The sequence below is a fragment of the Zalophus californianus genome, chromosome 13 (genome assembly GCF_009762305.2).
Source record: "Zalophus californianus isolate mZalCal1 chromosome 13, mZalCal1.pri.v2, whole genome shotgun sequence".
Classification (NCBI taxonomy): Eukaryota; Metazoa; Chordata; class Mammalia; order Carnivora; family Otariidae; genus Zalophus; species Zalophus californianus.
In genome coordinates this window covers 89356501-89380176 of record NC_045607.1, presented here as the reverse complement: position 1 = coordinate 89380176, position 23676 = coordinate 89356501, and the positions used below count along the sequence as shown (strand labels likewise).

At 41.9% G+C, this 23676-nt stretch overlaps 1 protein-coding gene across 2 annotated transcripts in view; it reads right to left on the bottom strand.

Moving 5' to 3' along the window:
• Positions 1–23676, bottom strand: part of PDCD1LG2 (programmed cell death 1 ligand 2) — a 57810-nt gene that overhangs the window by 26925 nt on the left and 7209 nt on the right. For both annotated transcript variants that reach the window (XM_027615826.2, XM_027615827.2), the window contains exons 2-3: positions 16719–16787; positions 6053–6358 (exon numbers count right to left, since the gene is read on the bottom strand). In XM_027615826.2, the coding sequence (XP_027471627.1) occupies positions 6053–6358; positions 16719–16787 (375 nt within the window). The remainder of the gene's footprint in view (positions 1–6052; positions 6359–16718; positions 16788–23676) is intronic.

Sequence of the window (23676 nt, the reverse complement as noted above, 5' to 3'; positions counted from 1 at the left end):
CTATAAGCTCTGGGGTCTTTGGGGGGCGGGGATGGAGGAGAACAAATAGATGCATAAGAGCAATGTGTGGCATATGAAGGTCTGGCCCATTCCTGCAGGGTAGCTCAGAACAAGAAGCTGATCTTGGGGGCCAAGTTGAGAGGTGATTTCAGAGGTAGGAGGGCCAAGAATCAGAAGGGAGGCGGAGGCTGTAACCTGGGATATATAAATGAGGGAGAAGATGAGAGAGATGTTCAGCGAAAAGAACCAGCAAGGCTGGGGGGAAGGGATGGGAGCTCAGAGCTTGCATGCATGCGATATTGAAGATGCCTCCACAGCCTTGTGCAATTTGGGAAGTTGGTGAAAAGGCATCATTATTAGCCACACACAATGGGGAAGCTGGACCAAGGGGGATATTCTTAGGAAGAGATGAGTAAATTTTAGAATTTCAGAGCTAAAAGTGATCTTACAATTCAAACTAGTCCAACTTCCTACTCTGCAGTTGTTGGGTGTAAGTTTTACATGTGTCAGTTAGGCCAAGATGGCTGTGTTTACACAAGTCTTCTATTTTCTTTTTTGTTTACTTTACCTGTTAGAATAGAGATGAGTTGAAATCTCCAAATAGGATTGTGGATCTATTTCTCCTTTTAGGTCTGTCAGTTTTTGTTTTATATGTTTTGAAGTTATGTTGTTAGATGTACACACATTTAGGACTCATGCCTCCCTGTCATATTGACTTCTTTATCATGATGAAATGTCCCTTATCTTTAATAATACTTCTTTTCTGATATTGGTAAGCTGCTAGATAACTATTGGCTAAATACATCTATAAATGGAAGCTCCTACTGCCAGGAGGAGCCATCACCATGATTAGACAATTAGAAAGTTAAACTTTCACTGGAAAGATCATCCTTCTGCCAAGTCAAACTTTGCCTGTTGGCAGCTTCAACCCATTGGTAATTGTCTGGTTTAGTAAGACGACATATGAGCAGCATAGTAGGTAAGAATGTGGTTTGATTAGGCTTGAGCCAAGGGCTGGTTACATGACCTTTAAAGCCCTCGAGTTTCTCCCTTTTACAAACAGGTAGGATAATACTTATCCTTAACAGACGTGTTAGGATGATTGAATGAGTTAGGTGCCTAGAACATAGTAAAACTTCAATTAATGTTAGCAATTATTATTAGCTGTTGCATATGATCCTTTGGGTATTTGAAAATAATTGGCAAGACTCCATATAGTCTTTCCGTTCTGGGGTAAAACATGCCTCCTTCCTTCAACCATATCTCACAGGGCAGTTTTTAGACCCAGTGCCACATACCAGTCTTTGGATTCCCTGTGTTTGCCAATGTAACATGACCTATATTCCAGATTTGACCTAAGCAGCACGAAGCACAGTGTGACTAATTACTTCCTATGTGTTGAGCACATTTTAGGCCCACATGGGGTTTTAACGCAGCCTAAGGTCATAAGATTAATTTGATTAACGAATGATCTAGGTGCAGCTAGGATGGCTGTAACAGCCCAGTGGGCACCTGGAGACCCTCTCCTGGTGGACCCAAGACCATCCACCACCCTTTGTTAGCCCTGAGTCAACACCTATTAGTTGTTGAGTCTGCTACAGTTCTAGCCAACTACACTAGTACTCATCTCACATTTTACCAGTGTATGCACAAGATGTGTGCTGTGTGGATCCTGGGCCTATCTGCTCTCAGATCCATCCCTCAAGTGTTCTTCTTTGCTCTGTACCGTGTGAAGGCGGACTCCGGCAGGCCGTGTCTCCCAGGCTCTTGCCAGCCCACGGGAGACACGGCGGGAAGTCTGGAGGGCAAACAGGAGGGAGAAGTTAGGGTATTTCCCGCCCCCCCCCCCCACGCTCTATGCTGCAATGGCCTCTCCAGCAGCACCCACAGCTCTTCCTTGTTCCTGCTGCCACTGGATGGGCCCGTTGTGGCCGTGATCGTAGAGTGGTTAGTACTCTGCGTTGTGGATGGGCCCGTTGTGGTTCCAGTATCTGCCCCGTGACTCCAGCCCCCGAGCTCCATTAACCCTGCCTTCTTCCTCTCCCTCCGGTCCAGTGCAGACAGCAGCTTCTTGCTATTGCTAATTGCTGATTCGCCTCCCTGTTCCCCACCCCCCCCATTAGTTACTCAGTCTGCTCTATTAAAAGAATTTCTATTTTTGGATTTAAATTTCTGCTGCTTTGAATGGTTTGTCTCCCTGCTCGTCTCTGACAATAGGATCCCTACACGACTGGCAACTCTAGCATCCCTGAAATAGAGATAAGCTCCAAGCAGTATTAGCTGCTTCTCATCGTGATGACGATGACGAAGGTGAAAAAACGTAGTTTCACACGCCTTGGTCTTACAGAACGTAGGCAGGTTTCTAGCAATCGCTGAAGGAAATCTTTGAGGCTTGCTCCCAATTCATCTGTCAGATGACCTGGGGAGGAACCTCAGGTTACACAGTTTGTACACCCCAGGAGCTTTGGCCCACTGAGGAATTCAGGATATTATTGTGTTAACTGCAGCTTTCCTCACTATCCTTCTGCTTCTCTGGAGGAGGAGAGGGAGAGGTTGAGCCCCATCAGTAAGTGCTTTAAGCCAATACGCTCTCTAGGTCCAGAGGCCGACTGTCCCTTATCCTTTCAAGGCTGCACCGCTTTCCTTGGGCCGTTTCCCCTCCTCAGGGCAAAGGCCACTGTGAGAGAAAATGGAAGCCCTGTTGCCTCTTTCCTCTACTTGCTCAAGTCAAACTCCCATCCAGCCCGGGCCTTCTCGTGGGTTTGAAATACTTCCGAGAGCCTCAGTCCGCTCTGGGGGTTGGTGCTCTGCCATTGCCCTCCTCACGTCCTGCCAGGGCCGTGGGGCGGGTTTGGCCCTTCTGTTCTCAGGACTTGTGCTGTGTCCGTCTGGGATCCTTGGCTCAGTCCAGGTCCCGGCCTGGGGGCTTAAGCCCTGGGCGCTCTGGCCTCTTGGGGCCACGGTGCCACGGTCCTTGCTCTCCCTCAGACAGGCCACCCATCCTAGCTGCCTGTCAGAAACACAGGTTTCTGACTCTCTAGCCATTCTACTTAGCACTGTTTTTCCTGGGCTTTTAAAAAATTAGTTCTCTTTTCACTATATTTAAGATCAACCGTTGCCCAGATATCAAAGAAAGTACTATAAACCTGTTTTCAAGTTTAGGCCACAGATCAGGCATTTTAAGGAAAAAGCACGTACTTCTTCCAGGCCTGTTTCACTGAAGCAAACCCTAACTGAGGCACCAGATCTCCCCTGATCAGGGTAGAATACTCTTAGGTGATGGTCTTCAGCTTTTCCTGTTTTTGCTTGCATTCCTCCTAAAAGGCTGTGACACAGTATGCACCCTCTCACACATTTATTAGGTAGATTCTTAAAATTTTTCCTTAGTATCTGTATTGGAAAAATATATAATGTTTAGCATTTTACAAACATTTATATTTTAAGTCAAACAATGGTTTCACTCTTACATACGTACCTAATGCTGTCTAGATATCAAAGGAGGTATCTTTTATACACACCACGGTCCATGGAAAAATACATATAAAAATTATCCTGTAGGGGCGCCTGGGGGGCTCAGTTGCTAAACGTCTGCCTTCAACTCAGGTCATGATCTCGGGATCCTGGGATCGAGCCCTGCATGGAGCTCCCTGCTCAGCGGGGAGTCGGCTTCTTGCTCTCCCTCGCCCTCTGTGTTCTCTGCCTCTCTCAAATAAGTAAAATCTTTAAGAAAAATTTTCCTGTCATGGTCAGAGCTTTACACTCTTTTTCACATTGTTTCATTCCGTGACCCTCAGTTCACATTCCACTTTTCCTATAGGATTTTATCCTAACTCAACATGTTAGAAAGCTCCTGTATCGGTGATCCTTATGTTTCTTTGCAACAACAAAATATGTACAGCAATTGAGATTAATTTTTTTTTTACTTGTGATCACAAGGCCTCAAGTGTTTGGTTTCCTTCTGCATTGAAATCTAATTTCTATTATCAACACACATAAAATCAAAATGGAAAATATTATGAATATTGATAAGGATTAAACATAAAAGACAAGGTTTTCTGGGAATGTATCCCGTAAGAGGGTGGATGGGGCTTTCTTTTTTTATTTGTTCATGTATCCAAGGTACAGATGGCTGTGCTGGGGGTGAGACACGATCAGCCTCAGCTCTATTTCAATTTTTCCATTTTTATGGCAAGAAAGGCGAAGGAAACTTACTCATGTGAACAAGTAAGTGGGTATGGAAGCAGTTTTGTTATAGAGATGCCATTTTATGCTTAAAAGCCTTATGATTCATACGGCAAAAAAAAAACACAAAAAACCAACAACCCTACTTCATTTTTTACTATCAGCTCTTAACTGTATTAGGGCCTCCTCCAGCTTTGTTGAAAACAGAATTCGGTATCACCTGTTTTGCAGAAGGATTTGTTAGTCATTACAGTTTGATAAGGGATCAATATTTCCACTCAGGCTTTTGTTGAGCAGGATGTAGTTTTTCTGCACCCCGAGGCAACGCATCACATTGGTGAGAGGTACACTTTCTATGAAGTGGAAGAAGGTGATGATAAAAAAGGAAGCGTTTTAGGGGAACCCCAAGAGCCTTGCCTGGAAGGCTAATTCTCAGGCACACTCAGTTTGGGGAAAGAATATGTGGGAAGATGAAGAATTAGAAACTCATATCCTAAAACTGCCTGTGCCTCTGCAAACCCTCAGAAAGTCCTGTGCTCCCCATACACCGTAGTTTGAAAAGCGGCAAGGATTTCAAGAATAAATAAGATTTAAGGAATAAACCTGTCCCACACCTGAGCCATCTCCGCTCTAGGTGATGAGCTGGCAACGTAGCTTCCCAGGAACAAGAGGCAGCCCTCAGCTGGAGAGAAAGAGCGGAAGGACTGGCCTCGAATGGCCCAGAGACCCTACATGCATTACAGCATTCGGAGGTTAACAAACTCGGAGGCAGTGAGTTAGGGGTGTAGACACTGAATACATCAGGGGATCATGAGAATGTAAAGCCCGCTTTCCTCCCATTAACTGAAAGCAGACGAACTTCAAAGTTCTGGAGTTTGCTGCCAAGGTCAATGGTCTTTAGGGACCAAAGCCTATGGACTTTCCAGAAGACAGGACAGATCCTCTGAGGCTTACTGGGTGAGACTGGGAGGAGACAGAGAAGACCCAGAACCGTCAGTGTGGGCTGAAAGGCACAAGCTGGTGAACAGAGCCGAGTCTGTTCTTCTGTACTTGTTAGAGGGCTTTCCCAAAATGGCCTTTTCCAAAACAAACACAAACTTGAAGATTCTCTTCAGACTCAGGTTCTTGGCTTGTGTTGTGGTGAGGAGAGCCCTAACCTAGAGGAATGGGGACAGCTGTGTACCTGACTGGGCTTCCCAAATCCACCCCCCTTCACTTCTCTGGACGTCAGCTGCTTCATCTGCAGTCAAACGCTCTACCACTGAGCTCTACCCCCATCAGCTGCTTCATTTGCAGTACGTGAAGCTTGGACTAGAGCAGTGTTTTCCAAACTTTTTAGACTATGTCCCAGAGTGAGAAAAAATATTTTACATCACAATATAACACACACACACACCACCTCTGAAACAAGAGTTTCACAAAAGGACGCTCAGCCCTACTGTGCGTTGCCTTCTGACCTATTCATTTTATTTGGAGAAAGACACTCACCTGGTTGCTACTCACTATGATGCTTTAACCATGAACGGCCAGCAAACCACGGTTTAAAAAACTCTGGATTAGAGGAATAAGCTTCTCTTAAAGGGGAGCTTGGTGATCAAGTCAGTGTTGTTCCTTGGGGGAGCTGTGAGCCAGGCAAAGCTTATCTTTGGCTTTCAGGGACCCCCTTCCTGCCTTCCGCCTAGACCCACATTATTCCTGCAACTCCTGCCCTTACTACCTTCACCTCAGCTGCTTTATACTCAGATGTTAAAAACTATTTCTGGGCAGGTGCTTCTGTTTTCTCTAAGATAGCCCCGTCTCCCTGTAACCACCCTCCCAGTTTTGGCTTGGGCTAATGCCTCCACAGATTCCAGTCTTTGGAACGACTCACCTTTGACTTTCAGAGTCAGGTACTTGTAGTCCCAGGCGACCCTGTAGATGATCAGGCAGCGGTACTGGCCTGCGTCTGTCACTTCGACTCGAGGGATGTGGAATAAGGCCTTCCCCAGGGGCAGCTCCTCCTCCAGCAAGCTGGCTCTTTCGCTCTGCAAGGATGTATCGTTTTCCATCTTCTGCAAACTGGCCTTTAAGTATCTGAGTTCCACGTGACCTCCGGTGTCAAAGTGACACTCCAGGGTCACATTGCTGCCATAGTCTACTGTGTACAGTTCCTTAGGGATCGTCACTGTGAATAAAGCTGCACAAAAAAACAAGACGTTCTCCCGTTGTCTGCCTTCACATCTCACTTCTGTACAGAGTGGGGGCTGAGGAGGCCCAGCCCAGCCCCATGTCCCAGGAGACCCCTGTCATGAGCTGGGCCCTCCTTCAGGCTCCTCTCTCTCCTCTGCCCTGTCCTATCTGGTCAAGAGTGGGACTCTTGACCCGCTGTTTTGAGGTGCTTCTCTCCTCTCAACACGCCCACCTGTGCAGCTGATTGCTGTCTTATTACCCAGGGCCATTCTCTCCATATGGATCAAATTATACCCTCCCTGCCAAATACGACCTCCTCTCGTGACTGGGAGTAATAATAACTATCATTTGTTGAGTCTTACTATGTGTTCGTCCTCTACCAACACACAATCTCGTTTAGTTTTCCCAGAAAGCCAGCAAAGTAGAGAGCCATCCTCTTTTTAGAAAATGAAACCAAGGCACAGGAAAGTAGCCAGGATCAGACCCGGGGATTGCTAAGCTCCAAGGGCCCTCAAACACCGAGTCACACGAGCCCACTGGACAAGCTTCTTCTTTTCTGTCAATAAGGAGAAAGGAAGAATAGAACTAATATTTAGTGTATACCTAGTGCACCAGGCACTGTGCTAGGCTCTTTATAACTACATCACTTAATCCTGAAAATACAACCATGAAATATGTATTATTATTACTGTTTTACAGTTGAGGAAACTGGCTCAAAGAGGTTCACACCAGGACATACAGTTAGTAAAGTTAAAATTCGGAGCCAGAGTTTGGGGCACCCAGGTGGGTCAGTTGTTAAGCGTCTGCCTTCGGCTCAGGTCATGATCCCAGGGTCCTGGGATCGAGCCCTGCATCGGGCTCCATGCTCAGCGGGGAGTCTGCTTCTCCCTCTCCCACTCCCCCAGCTTGTGTTCCCTCTCTCGCTGTGTCTCTCTCTGTCAAATAAATAAAGAAAATCTTTTAAAAAAAATTCAGAGCCAGTTAGATGTTTGGCTTAAAATTCTAAAGTTTCCACTGCAACAATATTTCCCAAAATATGAGGCACACATGAAGCATGCAAGATAATTTTTTTAAAGATTTTATTTATTTATTTGAGAGAGAGAGAGAGTGAGAGAGAGCCCAAGAGGGGGTAGGGTCAGAGGGAGAAGCAGACTCCCTGCTCAGCAGGGAGCCCGATGTGGGACTCGATCCCGAGACTCCGGGATCATGACCTGAGCCGAAGGCAGTCGCTTAACCAACTGAGCCACCCAGGCACCCGCAAGATTATTTTATTTAGGGTAGAATTAAGGCCTAAAGGGAACTGAATTACTCAGGGAGGAATTTACGTCCTCTTCAATTCTGTTTCAACCCTTCAAGTAACATATAATTTGCAACTAGACTCTCACACCTCCAACAATGGCTATTTCTCCTTTTAGTAAAACAGAAAGCTCCCAGGCAGATACTGTAAATATCTGGGTAGAATTTAATAACACTACTTTCATCACATTTGTTTTTTGCTTATATTCTCTATTTACCAGTAACAGTGATACTGGTTTTCCATTTACCACAGGGGTATACCATTTTGCTCAAAGAATAAAAGCTGAGTTGATTTTAAAGAATTCTATAAAAACAATGGCATGAAGAGTGGTAAAGCAAAGTCAAACTAACCAAGGTAGTGTATGCGTGAATACATTGTGGGAAACTACAAGATTATGCCGCCTCCATCATTAATGAAAGGGTATTCATTATATGGAGGTGTGGCAAGACCTTAAAGTAACTTCTGAATCATGACAAAAGATCAGATCAAACTCAGGAGAGCTTGCTTCATTCATTCATTTAGTTAGTCAAGACATCCATTCAATAAATACTTGCAGAGGCTTCTAAGCATATGCTTTTCGAGAAGTTTTTACCCTTATAAAAAGTGGTACATTAAGAGTATGGGGTTTAGTGACAGATCAACTGGATTGAGATTATGAGCCCTTTGATCTTGACTGTGTCATTTAGCTCTGTGAGCCTCTGCTTTATCTATAAAGGTGCAAGGTTAATATCTGCCTCAAAGTATTGTGGTGAAAATTAGACAAAATGGCACATGTGAAGTGCCTTATTTTGGCAGGGGATAGGTGGTCAGCAAACATTGGTTCCTTTCTTTCATACCCTGTTATAATTCTTGGGCAAGTGGTAATTCGTATATGCAACACAGGGCCATTCCTTATTTACCATGATATTTTATTAACCAGAACAGCCCATTCCCTGACCATCCTGGGTAAGAGATTTTTTTTTTAAAGATTTTATTTATTTGAGAGGGAGAGTGAGCACGTGCATCGCACATGCACAAGGTGGGGAGGGGCAGAGGGAGAAGCAGGCTCCCTGCTAAGCAGGGAGCAGGAGGACACGGGGCTTGATCCCAAGACCCCGGGGATCATGACCTGAGCTGAAGGCGGATGCTTCACTGACTGAACCACCCAGGTGCCCCCTGGGTGGTTCAGTGCAATAGATCCTAAAGTATAAATAAATGTTGGGTTTACGTGGCTTAAATGATTCACATGGCAATTCTCTTCTGACCCGAGTTTCTCCTCCTATAATCCTGCAAGACTTTGAAGGCAGTGCCCAGGCTGAGTATGTTTCGGTATCTTCCATTGCAGTTAAGGGTTGGGCACATGGCAGCAAGAGGGAGAAATAAGAATGAGCCTAAACCTACTCACTTCTGTTTTCCTCTCATCAAACTGCAACTTGCCCGTGTTGTACAAACTGGCTGGCGTTCTTCATCATCCCACAGCACACTTGATAGTTATGCCCCAACTTGAGATTTATCAAGAACAACTGGGCAAGTTTACGTTTTGCCTGCAACCCCTGTTTTCACCATCACTAGAACACTGATGTGCCTTTCTAAAAGATCTATGGGACAGGAGAGAGTTCACGTCTGCCCTGCATGCTTTTGTGCAGGCTGGGGTGGGAGCAGGTCTAGAACATCACTGCTTCTCGGTAAAACGCTGCTGATCACACCCGCATTTGCTTGGACAGGTTGAGAAGACTGTGGGATGTCCCATGTGAAGAGATTCGTGCTTCCGAATGTCCTGCATGATTCCATTTCATGAAATCCACCTGTAGTAACTCTCCCTCTGGCTCTCCCTAACAGGACCCTCTTAAGGGTAGATCCCTTTCTGATGGGGATCATCTCCAAATTCTGAGTTATTAAGTCCCCTTTTAACCAAGACAGAGCTACTTGCTATCAAGGCCACTCTGGTCTGAAGAGGAATATTCACTTACTCATTGATCAAATACATAAGTAACCATTTTCGACCAGGTTCAGGAATTCATTGTTACTCTCCTATTTTTTTTTTTTTATTACACATGATACAGCAGGAAGCAGGGACAAGAAATGGGATTTGCAAGGAGGTTCAGTTGCTGAGTCTGAGATATAACTGTCAGAGGACTTTGGGAGTTGCCTCTATTGAATTTATTTAGCAAATTTTTTTACCACACTGAGGCTTTCTTCTCATGAGAGAGAGAACGTCTGTAACTTCCTCTGGAACTCCCCATAGCAGACAGCAGAACTCCCCTCTTTACACTCTGGGCCTTTAACAAAAATCCATTTTCTGCTTGCTTCTTCTCTCCTGAAGAGTGCGCATACAGGGGTTGTAGGCATAAAGTGTGTTACCTATTTTTCAGCTAATGTTTATAAGAGGAAAGAGCAATTAGCAAACCTGAATCGAATATCTGAGTAGCTCAGAATAACTAGAAGATTAATTGTTATTTGGTGTAATTTTGCCTCAATTAAAGCTTCTAAGACAGGCAAAGCTGTGAGCTTGATTACCCCGTAAATTCTCAGGAAATGCACTATACTTTTAAGATCCTAAATTATTCTTACTTATTGTAAATTACAGAGGCAAAAAAACACTCTTGCAAACAGCGGCATGAAGATATTTTTCTCAAGCCTGTATGCACATCAGAGTCACCAAGCAGAGTGCCTCAACTTTGGCCACCACTGGAATCACTTGGGAGGCCTTTAAAAAAAATGCTAGGCCCCACCTTGGATCCTTTAAATATGAATTCAAATTCATTTGTGAGGCCAGCATCAATTTTTTTTTTAATTTCCTTGGAAGCTTCTAATGCGCAGAGTATTGAAAACCATTGGTTAGATAGGCAAAACACCTGTGCAGGCAAACATCTTTTATTATCTCACCTTTCAAAGTGTCCTCAGCTTCACCTGGGAGCAAGTGGGAGCTACTGAATCTCAGGCTCGGTCTCAGACTTAGGGAAGCTGACTCCACATTTTAACAAAGTTGAGGTGGTTCATGTGCACATTACTGTCTGAGAAGAAGACTTATAACATGAGCCTGCCCTTGGGCTGTTACTGGGAAGCAGAGTAATCGTCAACATTTATTAAACACAGTGAGCCAGACACTGGGCTAATCTTCACATCATCATCTCATCTGATGTTCCCCAAACTCCGCAAGGTAGGAGTCACCATGGCGAAACTTAGGCTTGCAGAAGTGATACAACTTGTCCAAGGTCAAAGAGTGGTAGCTCATGGAGTTGGAAGTCCAGTTCAAACTCTGTGTCTTGAAAGCCTGTACTAACAACTCTACAGATATGACCATATGTCCCTGGCATGTATATATTACATCCATGAAGGAGATAGATACACTTCTCAGCTTTATGCTAAAGAAAATACATTTAGGGTGTGTGTGTGTGTGTGTGTGTGTGTGTGTGTGTGTGTGTGTGTGTGTGTGTGTGTGTGTTTCTGGGTTATTCCGTTTGAGCTCTGTGTCTGTTTTTATGCCAATGCCATACCGTTTTGATGACTATACCTTTGTAATACAGCTTGAAATCAGGGGTTATTATATTAAGCTTCAACCCAGCACTGAAGTCCTGAAGTTATGAGACAAAGAAGAAAATTGGAAAGGTTCCACAACTACAGAATTAAGCAGACAAAAACAAAGCAAAGCAGGTTTTCCCGTTCATTTTGGCCCCCCCTGACTAAATTAAAGGGTAACACATTTGGCCAGGGCATGAAAAATTCACACATGCAGTTTCTTTAAACAGATGAAAGCAGCGGGCTTCAGTAATGCTGGAGCCTTTTTGAAAGTTCTTAGGGAAATTGTGTATTTTATTTGCAATCAGGCATCAGTAGGAGTCAGCAACTGTCATGTCTCCAGAAACACAAAACAAATCATTTGCATTACCTCCTAAGATAGCTTCCTCTTTAAGCTAATTTTAAATATTTTTTTCCATTTGATAACAGAAGCTGAAGTTTTTTTCAGACCCCGTACTTAATGAACTTGAAAGGTGGGGGTTGCTTTACAAAACCACAGTCTTCAGAAAACTCTGGTTGCTAGTTTAGGATCGAAGCCTGCTCTGGGCACCTGACTCATCTGCTCCTCTTTGCAGGAATACTGCACGGGGACATCTCATCTCTTAGAAATCCTTTCCACAGCCTGATTCTTCTGCTTTGTATACCTCAGGGGTCTGAAGAAGTAGTTTTAGAGCCTGAAGATAGGTTAAGGGGAGTGACCCAGGGTGTGGTCCCCACCCCGGAGTGACCTCAAGCATCGCCAGGGTCATGTGACCCCCTGGTTTTTCATCCCTCTCCAGAGGATGAAAAAAGAAGGAAAAAAATCTATAAAAGGAATAATAATTGGGGTTACTTTTCCTCCAAGACATGACAAAATACAGAAATGAATATTTCCCCTTAAATGTATCTGGGTTACAAGATGTCCTTAGGTTTTGAAATAAAAAATATAAGAAAAAAAAAGAATTACAAAATTACAGAAATCAGAAGAGTGTGCTATAAGGGAAAGCATATACACAAAGAACAGACTGCAGAATGCAGTTCAGAAATAGACCCACACAAATATGGCCAACTGATGTTTGACAAAGGTGCAAGGGCAACTCAGTGAGGAAAGGATAGTCTTTTCAACAAATGGGGCTGAAGAAACTGGACCTCCGATCACAAAAAAGAAAAAGAACTACCTTCAACCTATACTTTATATCTTCTATGACAATTAACTCAAGACGGATTATAAACCTAAATGTAAAATGTACAACTAGAAAGTATTTAGAAGAAAACCATAGGAGAAAATCTTTGAGAGTTTGGCTTAGGCAGAGTTCTTAGACATGACGCCGAAAACACAGTCCATGTAAGAAAAAAAAAAAAAAGATCAACCGAATTCCACCAAATTTAAAATCTTGGCTGTGCAAAAGACACTGTTAAAAGACTGAAAAGATGAGCCACAGACTGAGAGAAAATATTTGCTTGTCACACATCTGATAAAAGACTTGCATCTGGAATATACAAATAATTCTAAAAACTTAGTAAGAAAATGAACAAACCAATTAAAAATGGTCAAAAGGTTTGAATGCAAACTTGTCCAAAGAAGACATATGGATGTCCAATTGCCATGTGAAAATATGCTTATCATCACTAGATACTAGGAAAGTGCAAATTAAGCCACAAAGTGATACTTCTACACACCTACTAGAATGACTTTAAAAAACACGACATCAGTGCTGCCAAGAATGTGGAAAACTTGGAGTGCCCATACTTTTCTGCCGGGAATGCAAACATAGTCTAGCCACGACGGAAAGGTTTAGAGGTTCCTTATAAAGTTAAATATATACTTACCACATGACCCAGCAATCCTACCCTAGCTATTTACCCAGGTGAAATGAAAACCTATGTTCTCAAAAAAATCTATACATAAGCATTTATAGCAACTTGATCTGTAATTGCCCAAAACAGGAAACAACCCAAAAATCCCCCAACTGGGGAATGAATAAGCAAAATCTGGTAAATATATACAGTGGACTTCTACTCAGCAACAGAAAGGAATAAACTGCTGGTACATATAACAACATGGATAAATCACAATTGCATTATGCTAAGTGAAAGAAGCCAGACAAAACACATCTCTAGGTATCTAGTGGATAATCCCATTTATATGATAATCCAGAAAATTTAAAACTATAGGGTAGAAAATAGATCAGTGGGTACCTGGGTTTAAGAGTTAGGGAGGGTTTTTTGTTTGTTTGCTTGGCAAGTGGTGGAATTGTTCTGGATCTTGATTGTGGTGGTGGTTATATGGTCACGTTTGCCAAAAACTCATAGGTGTTTCTATTAAAAAGACTGAATGTTACTGTATGTCAATTTGAAAGTAAACAAATGTTTAAAAAATGAAATGAAAATGTTTTCTGCCAATTTTTCTTTTCAAACTTTAAGCTGTTTTATAGATAACAGAATAGAGCCCCCACAGACATACAAGTAAGGAAAAGAGTTCATGATGAATGGTTTATGTGGGTCATACTCAGAGGCAGTCTTCATCACAGTCTTTAGGAAACACATATTTTTTCAAACATTAATCCAGCAAGAAACAACTGTTCTTTAAATAACTGTAATTTCTCTCGATAAAGGAATGGTTAAATAAATTACAGCATGTCCAATAAAATATATAGAGCCACTTTAAAATGAGCGATATCTGTATTTGCTGATTTGGAAACTATAAAGAACATACCTTGCTGAGTGCTTACTAAGATTTCTTTCAGTGATGTTTAGGAACATTTTTTAACGGAGAAGTGGGTGGATAGTACAGTGTTATGGGGAGGGCGTTATGTAGGACTGGGGCAGGGGAAGCGTTTCGGGGAGACTGGCACAGTTCTACTACTTGACAAGGGTGACGGTTACAAGTGTTCCCGTTACGGTAACGTGATGCTTTACCCTTGTTTCATGTGGCTTTTTGTACCTGTGGTATCTTTTACAACACAAAAGTTTAAATACAGAAAACTTTTAAAGGATATCGAATCAAGTAAAATGAACTCCTGAGAATCCATCACCTACCCCAAGAACCAGAACATTACTAATGACATACATCTACTTCCTCCACCAAAGGTAATCAGCATCCTGAATATTGTGTTTATTAATCTCTGGCTTATTTTTTAGCTCTATCATATAGATATATATTGCTTATATCATATTATTATGATATGCATATCACATGCATTATATACATATATTATACATATATAGGTATATTGCAATACATAAGCAATATATATAGGTATATGTATACATATATATTGTTTATAAAAAGGACACTGTGATGAGTGGATAAAGAAGAGGTGGTATATATACACAATGGAATATTATGCAGCCATCAAAAGGAATGAGATCTTGCCATTTGCAACGACGTGGATGGAACTGGAGGGTGTTATGCTGAGTGAAATAAGTCAATCAGAGAAAGACATGTATCCTATGACCTCACTGATATGAAGAATTCTTAATCTCAGGAAACAAACTGAGGGTTGCTGGAGTGGTGGGGGGGTGGGAGGGATGGGGTGGCTGGGTGATAGACATTGGGGAGTGTATGTGCTATGGTGAGCACTGTGAATTGTACAAGACTGCTGAATCACAGATCTGTACTTCTGAAACAAATAATGCAATATATGTTAAGAAAAAAAAAAGAAGAAGATAGCAGAAGGGGAAGAATGAAGGGGAGTAAGTCAGAGGGGGAGACGAACCATGAGAGACGATGGACTCTGAAAAACAAACTGAGGGTTCTAGAGGGGAGGAGGGTAGGGGGATGGGTTAGCCTGGTGATGGGTATTGAGGAGGGCACGTTCTGCATGGAGCACTGGGTGTTATGAACAAACAATGAATCATGGAACACTGCACCAAAAACTAATGATGTAATATACGGTGATTAACGTAACAATAAAAAATTTAAAAAAAAATAAAAAAAAGGACACTGTGTTGTATGTTGTCTTCTGTGTTTGATTTTTTGTTTTTTTAATCAATATCATGCTACTAAGACTCTTAAATGTAGTTGCCTAGTTTTGTAATTAATTTATTTACACGCTGTGTATTTTTCCATTCTGCTAATATACCACAATTTATGCATTATCCTGTCGATGGGCATTTGGTTGTTTTGGGGTTTTTTTTTTTGGAAGGACTAACAATGCTGCTGTAAGCATTCTTTTAAAAATTTTAAAAATAGAAATTTACATAGGGTAATAAAGAATTATATTGATTCAATTCATGTTCTCTGTTTTTCCTTCTCAAAGACAGTGCAAGTTTAGGGGTGAACAAACACAGTGAGGGGAATGAGGCCATCAGTGTGGCCACCCTGAGAGTCGTGGCTGTCCTCGGGCACCGGAGGCTACAGCCCAATGCCTTCAAACGCTTTTTAAAGTGTTCTTTTTAAAAGAATTCCTATATTTTAAAATTTATATTTTTATCATATAAGTAAAACTTGTGTATTTCTTTTAATAGAAAAGCAAGGGTATAATACTTCTTTCAATATACAAGTAAATGCATAGTTCTTGTTAAAGAAAAAACAAAAAAACACCTGCGGGGTGCCTGGGTGGCTCAGTCGTTAAGCGTCTGCCTTCAGCTCAGGTCATGATCCCCGGGGCCCTGGGATCGAGCCCCAGCATCAGGCTCCCTGCTCAGCAGGAAGCCTGCTTCTCCCTCTCCCACTCCCCCTGCTTGTGTTCCCTCTCTCGCTGGGTCTCTCTCTCTGTCAAATAAATAAATAAAATCTTAAAAAAAATAAAACTGGGAAACGTAATAGTTATAAGATTGTCCTTTTTAATTCTCATCCCGGATTGCTTCCCCTCTCCAGAAGTAAGCTTTCTCATCAGGCCTTAGATCCTTTTGTTACTTTTTTCCCCTCAGGTAGCCTCTACGAGAAACCTCTGAAGTTAAAACTCCTTAATTAGGGAGACATGAAATGATAAGACTTACAAAAAAAAAAAAAAAAAATACCCCTGAGGAGAAGGCAGTCCAATTTAGGCAGGTAATTAGTATTTATTTGAACTGATACTATCTGCATAATGTAAAGTGGGAAGCAGAGAAGAATTCCAAATTGGAGGAGAAAGCAAGATACAACATGTTTATACTTTCCTTTTGGTTAATTCTTAAAACATAATTCATCATACATACTTTTTGGTTTTGTGAACGTCCAGTATCAACATTCAATATAGGTCAATAATCAAACTTAATTCCAAAATCCCATTCCAAAGTGGGAAGGTTAGGGGTTGTCTGCCATGCTTGATTATCATCATCACCGTAGCATGGTAAGGTAGAGAGGACAGTAGTTGTGTTCCAGCTTGCCTGTGCGGCCTAGTGACTGAGGAATCTGGGGTAAATGAAATAACTTCTCTGAATTCCAGTTTCCTCATCTGCCAGATGGCTATTGTTTCTGTAAGACAGGGACATGGGCAAGCGCGGGCCACCCTGGGCACCATTCTTTTTCCTGTTCATGTAACAGAGTGTAATCCCACTTCCTCTCAAAGAAAGCCTTCAGCCTGAGGACCCCCATTCTCATCATTGGCTTCCGCTAGGGGCAACTGCTTACGCCTTTCTCAGACCCCCTCCCTTTTTCCTTTCTTACCTGCTGTCTGATGAAGCTGCATTCCCAGGCTCATGATTAGCGGAAGGAGGAACATGGTCTGTACCCGATCTGAAATAGACAATTGAAAGTCTCAGAGCCTCCTGCAGTTTTGCTGGGTCTCGTGATTTGGTGATTTGCTCATTCCTGTAAACGGGGAAATGACCCATAAACAAGCCCCTGGAGAGAAGATAAAACTTCTCTTCCAAGAGCTCCGCTGTACAGCGGAGTTAAGAGTTAGAGAGAAGTTAAAAGTTGATTGCCTGGAGGAGAAGGGAGACAAGGTAAGAGGAAGCAAGGTGTTCTTTATCAATCCAAATTAGAGGCTCTTTGTCCTTTTCTGACTATGAACCAGTTCTCATGACTCACCCACACTGGTGATTTTCTGAGCCCCTTTGTCTCTTCTATGAAGCTTCCCATAGTTTTTTTCAGTAGTGGGTCCTTGAAAATCAAATGATTGTCAAATGGATAATGCACACCAACTTCTTCAGTTGGACTTGAACTCTGGGAGTCAGATACTCAAGGACAGCGCTCAGTAGAACAGAGCTAGATTCTCAATAAACACTCGTTATTTGCCTGAGCAGGAAAGTGTCAAGTTCTTTTGAGTGTTGTGATGGGAGTTTGCCCATTATTTGAACTACCTGATACTAAGAAGTTTAGACCGAGAGAGCGCAGAACTGGCTACACTGAGTGGGTGCCCAACCTTGGTCCTGCTCCACCTCCTACGCTTCTACCTTTGTTCTCAGGCTTTCTTGAATCCAAGGACTTCTCATGGTTGAGGCAAAAGGGATCTGGATCAGGTGAATGACAGGATCTCATTACATTTTCAAAAGGGGACTCAGCTTTGGTGTAGACAATAGACTCTTGGGAAGGACAGGGGGTTGGACAGGATTAGAAGCAGGATGACCAGTGAGGAATGTTTTCACAGACATGATAGTTTGGATTGAGTGATGGTGCTGGTAGAGGTGAGAAGTGGTGTGAAGGAAGGTATATATTATATACAAATATGTATTTGTTCCTTAATTTTATTTTTTCCAGCAGCCTTATTGAAGTATAAGTGACATACAATAAAGAATTGTGTGTGTGTGTGTGTGAATGTGTGTGTATACACATATATACTTAAAAGACAATTCAGTGGTACAATTCAGTGGTTTTCAGTATATTCACAGAATTGTGAAATCCACACCACTAATTTTGGATCATTTTCATTACCCCAAAAAGGAACCCACTACCCATGGACAGAAACTTCCCAATTCCCCTTCCCTCTCCTTCCAACCTCTGGCAACCACCAGTATACTTTCTGTCTCTATTGTCTGGCTTATTCTCGATATTTCACAAAAATGGAATCATACACCGTGTGGCCTTTTGAATCTAGCTTCTTTCACTGAGCTTAATATTTTCAAGATTCATTTATGTTGTAGCACATATCGGTACTTCATTCCTTTTCGTGATTGAATAATATTTCCTTGTATGAATATACCACATCTTGTTTATCCACTCATCAGTTGATGGACATTTAGGTTGTTTCTACTTGTTGGCTTTTAGAATAATGCTGCTATGGACATTCATGTACAAATTTTTGTGTAGACATGTTTTCAATTCTCTTGGATATATAGCAGTGGAATTTCTTGGCTAAATGGTAACTCTATGTTTAACTTTCTGAGAAACTGCCAAAGTATTTATCAAATATATAATGTGCAAATACTTTCTCTCATTCTGCAAATTCTTTTCAGTTTCTTGATAGTGTTCTTTGAAGCACAAATATTTTAATTTTAAAACATAAATTAACTTAATTCTGATGAAGCCAAATTTATTTTCTCTTTTATTGCTTATGCTTTAGGTGTCATATCTAAGAAACCATTGCCAAATCCAAGGTCACAAAGATTTATGTCTATGTTTTCTTCTGAGTATTTTATAGCTTTAGTTCTTATATTTAGGTCTCTGATCCATTTTGAGGGCTTTTTAAAAAATAATAATTGTTCTTTTATAGCCTAAATCATCATAATTTTGGCCACCGGAAGTCCCTTCAAGGTACCCTCTGTCTCCTTTTCACACAATCCTATTAATCTTGGGAAGTTTGTTTGCTTTCTGTACAAATTGCCTTAAGCCGATTTCATGTCTCTGCTGCCCAAGCATGCAATTAGACTTTCTCTGAGAAGTCCTTTTTTTTCCAATTTTTTTAAAACTAGAAATAAAATACAACCAGTTTGCCCATTTTTCCCACCCCCTAAATCCCTACCTCTGGCAACCACCAGTCTGTCCCCTGTATCTATGAGCTTGGTTTGTTTGTTTGCTTGTGTGTTTTAGATTCCACATGTAAGTGAAGCCATACGGTATTCATCTTTCTCTGACTTATTTTGCTTCGTATAGTAATGCCCTTGAGGTCCATCCATGTTTTTGCAAATGGCAAAATTTCATTCTGTTTTTGGCTGAGTAATATTGCATCACACACACATACACACACAGATTGATTCATATCTTGGCTACTGTAAATAATACTGCAATGAACACGGGGTGTGTACATCCTTTTGAGTTAGCATTTTCATTTTCTTCAGATAAATACCCAGAAGTGGAATTGCTGGATCATATGGTAGTTTCATTTTTTATTTGTCATTTTTTAAGGAAACCGCACAGTGTTTTCCATAGCGGCTGTACCAACGTAGAATCCCACCAACGTGCACAGGGTTTTCCTTTTCTCCACACCCTCACCGATGCCTGTTACTTCTTGTCTTTTTGATACTAGTCATTCTAACAAGTGTGAGGTGATATCTCATGGTGGTTTTGATTTGCATTTCCCTTATGATTACTGATGTTGAGCATCTTTTCATGTACCTATTGGTTATTTGTATGTCTTTTTTTGAAAAATATCTATTCAGATCCTCTATCCACTTTTATTTTGACTGTGTGTGTGTGTGTGTGTGTGTGTGTGTGTGTGTGTTACTATTGAGGTGTATGAGTTCTTTAGCTATTTTGGATATTAACCCTTTATCAGATATATGATTTGCAAATATTTTCTCCCATTCAGTAGGTTGACTCAATTTTATTGATGATTTCCTTTGCTGTGCAGAAGCTTTTTAGTTTGATACAGTCCCAACTTTTAATTTTTGCTTTTGTTGTTTTTGTTTTTGGTGTCAGATTAAAAAATCATCGCCAAGTCCAATGTCAAGGAGCTTATCGCCTAGGTTTCCTTCTAGGACTTTTTTGGTTTCAGGTCTTATATTCAAGTCTTTAATCCATTTTGAATTAATTTCTGTGCATGGTGTAAGAGAGCAGTCCAGTTTCATTCTTTTGTGTGTGACTGTCCAATATTTCCAATGCTATTTATTGAGGACTTTGGAATATATTCCTCCGTTTCTTCATTTTGCCTGACTCTCTCTTTCTACACAGGAGATGAAACAACTACTTCTCCCAGTCTTGAAGAATTGGTCTTATATGGGAGATGAAATTTGATGTTCAACCCTGCCTCAGCTCTTAGTTGTCTTGGAAACCTTTGTGTTTATCCAAGCAGCCAATTCTATTTTTAATAGCTCCCAGTAGTGGAGGATGTGCCAAGATCTGTCAGTAGCCCAAAGGGGAGGATCTTAGCACCTAGATTCAAGTTGGTTGAAAGTCAGATCCTTAGGCAGCAGCTTGTGAAAGTATGAAAATAATACAGTCCTGTGGGCTGGAAGCGTAAGTCCTATTGGCCACCAAGGCCAGGCAATCTGGAGGTGTTCTCTGAGTGGCAGTCACAAAAATCTGGGCTCCAGATGATTATATAAGCTTTCTTCTGGATCATACTGGTGAGCGGAAGCAAGGCAGAGGGAGAGCACCAAGATGGTGTCCACAGCCTATGTTCCTTGAGAGCAGCTCTGTAGGCCACTAAATGTGTGCAAGACCTTAAGACTGCCCCTCAGGCTGAAGCTCTAAGGAGAAGCAAAGAGGCTCCCCTCACACCGAGACTGGGGTGTGTACATCAGTGTGCTGTCTATTCAGTGCTCTGGGGGCAAGAGCCTGCCAAGAGACATCTTTGATTCTCACAGTTCCCTGGAAAGGAGTAATTCAAGGAAGGCCCTGGCCAACAGAGGCAGGTGATGTCGGGGTGGGGAGTCACCTGGGCAGCTCCTGCAAAAACCAGTACACCAGACACCTCGAAGCCTCCCCACCAGGAAACACTGGTGCTCTGGAGTGAGTGAGAGGGTGAGTATGCAAAGAGCACCAGCCTTCCAAGGTCTCTGGAAAGATTTACACCAGCCCCTAGACATGTGTTCAGTAGAAGCCTGCCCCTCAGGCTGCAGCCATGCAGATCAGCCAATAGGCTTCCTTCACAGAAAGACTGATCTGCAGGGTCTGTGGCTATTCTGGCTCCCTTACATTTCCATATGAATTTTAGGATCAGCTTGTCCATTAACACACAAAAAAAGGCAGCTAGAATCTTGATAGGAGTTGCACTGAATCTGTAGATCCATTGGGGAAATTAGCTGTGATATTAAGTCTTCCAAATATGAACACAGCTTGTCTTTCCATTTACTTAGGTCTTCTATCTTTTCTTTTTTTAAAATTTTATTTTATTATGTTATGTTAGTCACCATACAATACATCATTAATTTTTGATGTGGTGATCCACGATCCATTGTTTTCGTAGAACACCCAGTGCTCCATGCAGTACGTGCCCTCCTTAATACCCATCACCGGGCTAACCCATCCCTCCACCCCCCTCCCCTCTAGAACCCTCAGTTTGTTTCTCAGAGTCCATCGTCTCTCATGGTTCATCTCCCCCTCCGATTTCCCCCCCTTCAGTTTTCCCTTCCTTCTCCTAATGTCCTCCCTGCTGTTCCTCGTGTTCCACGAATAAGTGAAACCATATGGTAATTGACTTTCTCTGCTTGACTTATTTCACTTAGCATCATCTCCTCCAGTCCCATCCATGTTGATGTAAAAGTTGGGTCTTCGTCCTTTCTGATGGCTGAGTAATATTCCATTGTGTATATGGACCACCTCTTCTTTATCCGTTCATCTGCTGAAGGGCATCTCGGCTCTTTCCACAGTTTGGCTATTGAGGACATTGCTGCTATGAACATTGGGGTGCATATGGCCCTTCTCTTCACTACATCTTTGTCTTTGGGGTAAATACCCAGGAGTGCAATTGCTGGGTCATAGGGTAGCTCTGTTTTTAATTTTTTGAGGCACCTCCACACTGTTTTCCAAAGCGGCTGTACCAACTTGCATTCCCACCAACAGCGTAAGAGGGTTCCCCTTTCTCCACAACCTCTCCAATGTTTGTTGTTTCTTTCCCCGTCCATTCTTGCCGTTCTAACTGGTGTAAGGTGGAATCTCAATGTGGTTTTTAATTTGAATTTCCCTGATGGCTAATGATGATGAACATTTTTTCATGTGTCTGTTAGCCATTTGTATGTCTTCTTTTGAGAAGTGTCTTTTCATATCTTCTGCCCATTTTTTGACTTGATTATTTGTTTTTTGGATGTTGAGTTTGAGAAGTCCTTTATAGATCTTAGATACCAGCCCTTTATCTGTAGTGTCATTTGCAAATATCTTCTCCCATTCTGTGGGTTGCCTCTTTGTTTTGCTGACTGTTTCTTTTGTTGTGCAGAAGCTTTTTATCTTGATGAAATGCCAAAAGTTCATTTTTGCTTTTGTTTCACTTGCCTTTGGAGATGTATCTTGAAAGAAGTTGCTGTGGCCGATGTCGAAGAGGTTACTGCCTGTGTTCTCCTCTAGGATTTTGATGGATTCCTGTCTCACATTGAGGTCTTTCATCCAGAAACACAGTAGATCAGATCAACAAAACCAGAAGCTAGTTCTCTGAAAGGATTAATAAGATCAATAAACCACTGGCCAGACTTATCCAAAAGAAAAGAGAAAGGACCCAAATTAATAGAATTATGAATGAAAGGGGAGAGATCACGACTAACACCAAGGAAATAGAAACAATTATTAGAAATTATTATCAACAACTATATGCCAACAAACTGAGCAATCTGGATGAAATGGATGCCTTCCTGGAAACCTATAAGCTGCCAAGACTGAAACAGGAAGAAATTGACAACCTGAATAGGCCAATAACCAGTAACGAGATTGAGCCAGTGATCAAAAACCTCCCAAAAAACAAGAGTCCAGGGCCTGATGGATTCCCTGGGGAATTCTACCAAACATTCAAAGAAGAAATAATACCTATTCTCCTGAAGCTGTTTCAAAAAATAGAAACAGAAGGAAAGCTTCCAGACTCATTCTATGAGACCAGCATTACATTAATCCCCAAACCAGGCAAAGACTCCATTAAAAAGGAGAATTTCAGACTGATATCCCTGATGAATATGGATTCCAAAATCCTCAACAAAATCCTAACTAATAGGATCCAACAATACATGAAAAGGGTCATCCACCACGACCAAGTGGGATTTATCCCCAGGTCTTCTATTTTTTCAAATAAGAACTTATGGGGTTTGCTGTCAGGTTGGATATGCAGTTTGACAAAAATAGAGAAATCCAGGAAAATTTCCAGATTTGAGGCTTGAGGCATTAGGGCAATGGAAGTACTACTTTTAAACTGGAGAAGACAGAGAATAACAGAGTAAGGAGCAGAAATCGGTATGTAGTTTGAGATGACAACTAGTCATTCACATGATGTTTAGTAAGCAGTTGGATAACAGATAGTCCAGAGTTTCTGGTAGAGACAAATTTGGGAGTCCTCAATGTCTGCATGTTACTTAATGCTAGGGGGCTGTATGACATTACCACAAGATACACAAGGGAGAAAAAGTGTCCAAGGATTGAGATGTGGGGCATGCCAACACTTAGGGATCTCTGGGAGGGAGGGCACTAGCAAAGAAGATTGAGGTGAAGGGCAAAAAGGCAATTAATCAAGTCTTTTCTGTTTTCTGATGCTTTGATACCTGATGCTTGCTGATCCTACAGGGACTGCCCGTCCCAGGGTTAGCCAGTTCCAAGAGATAGTTAACAA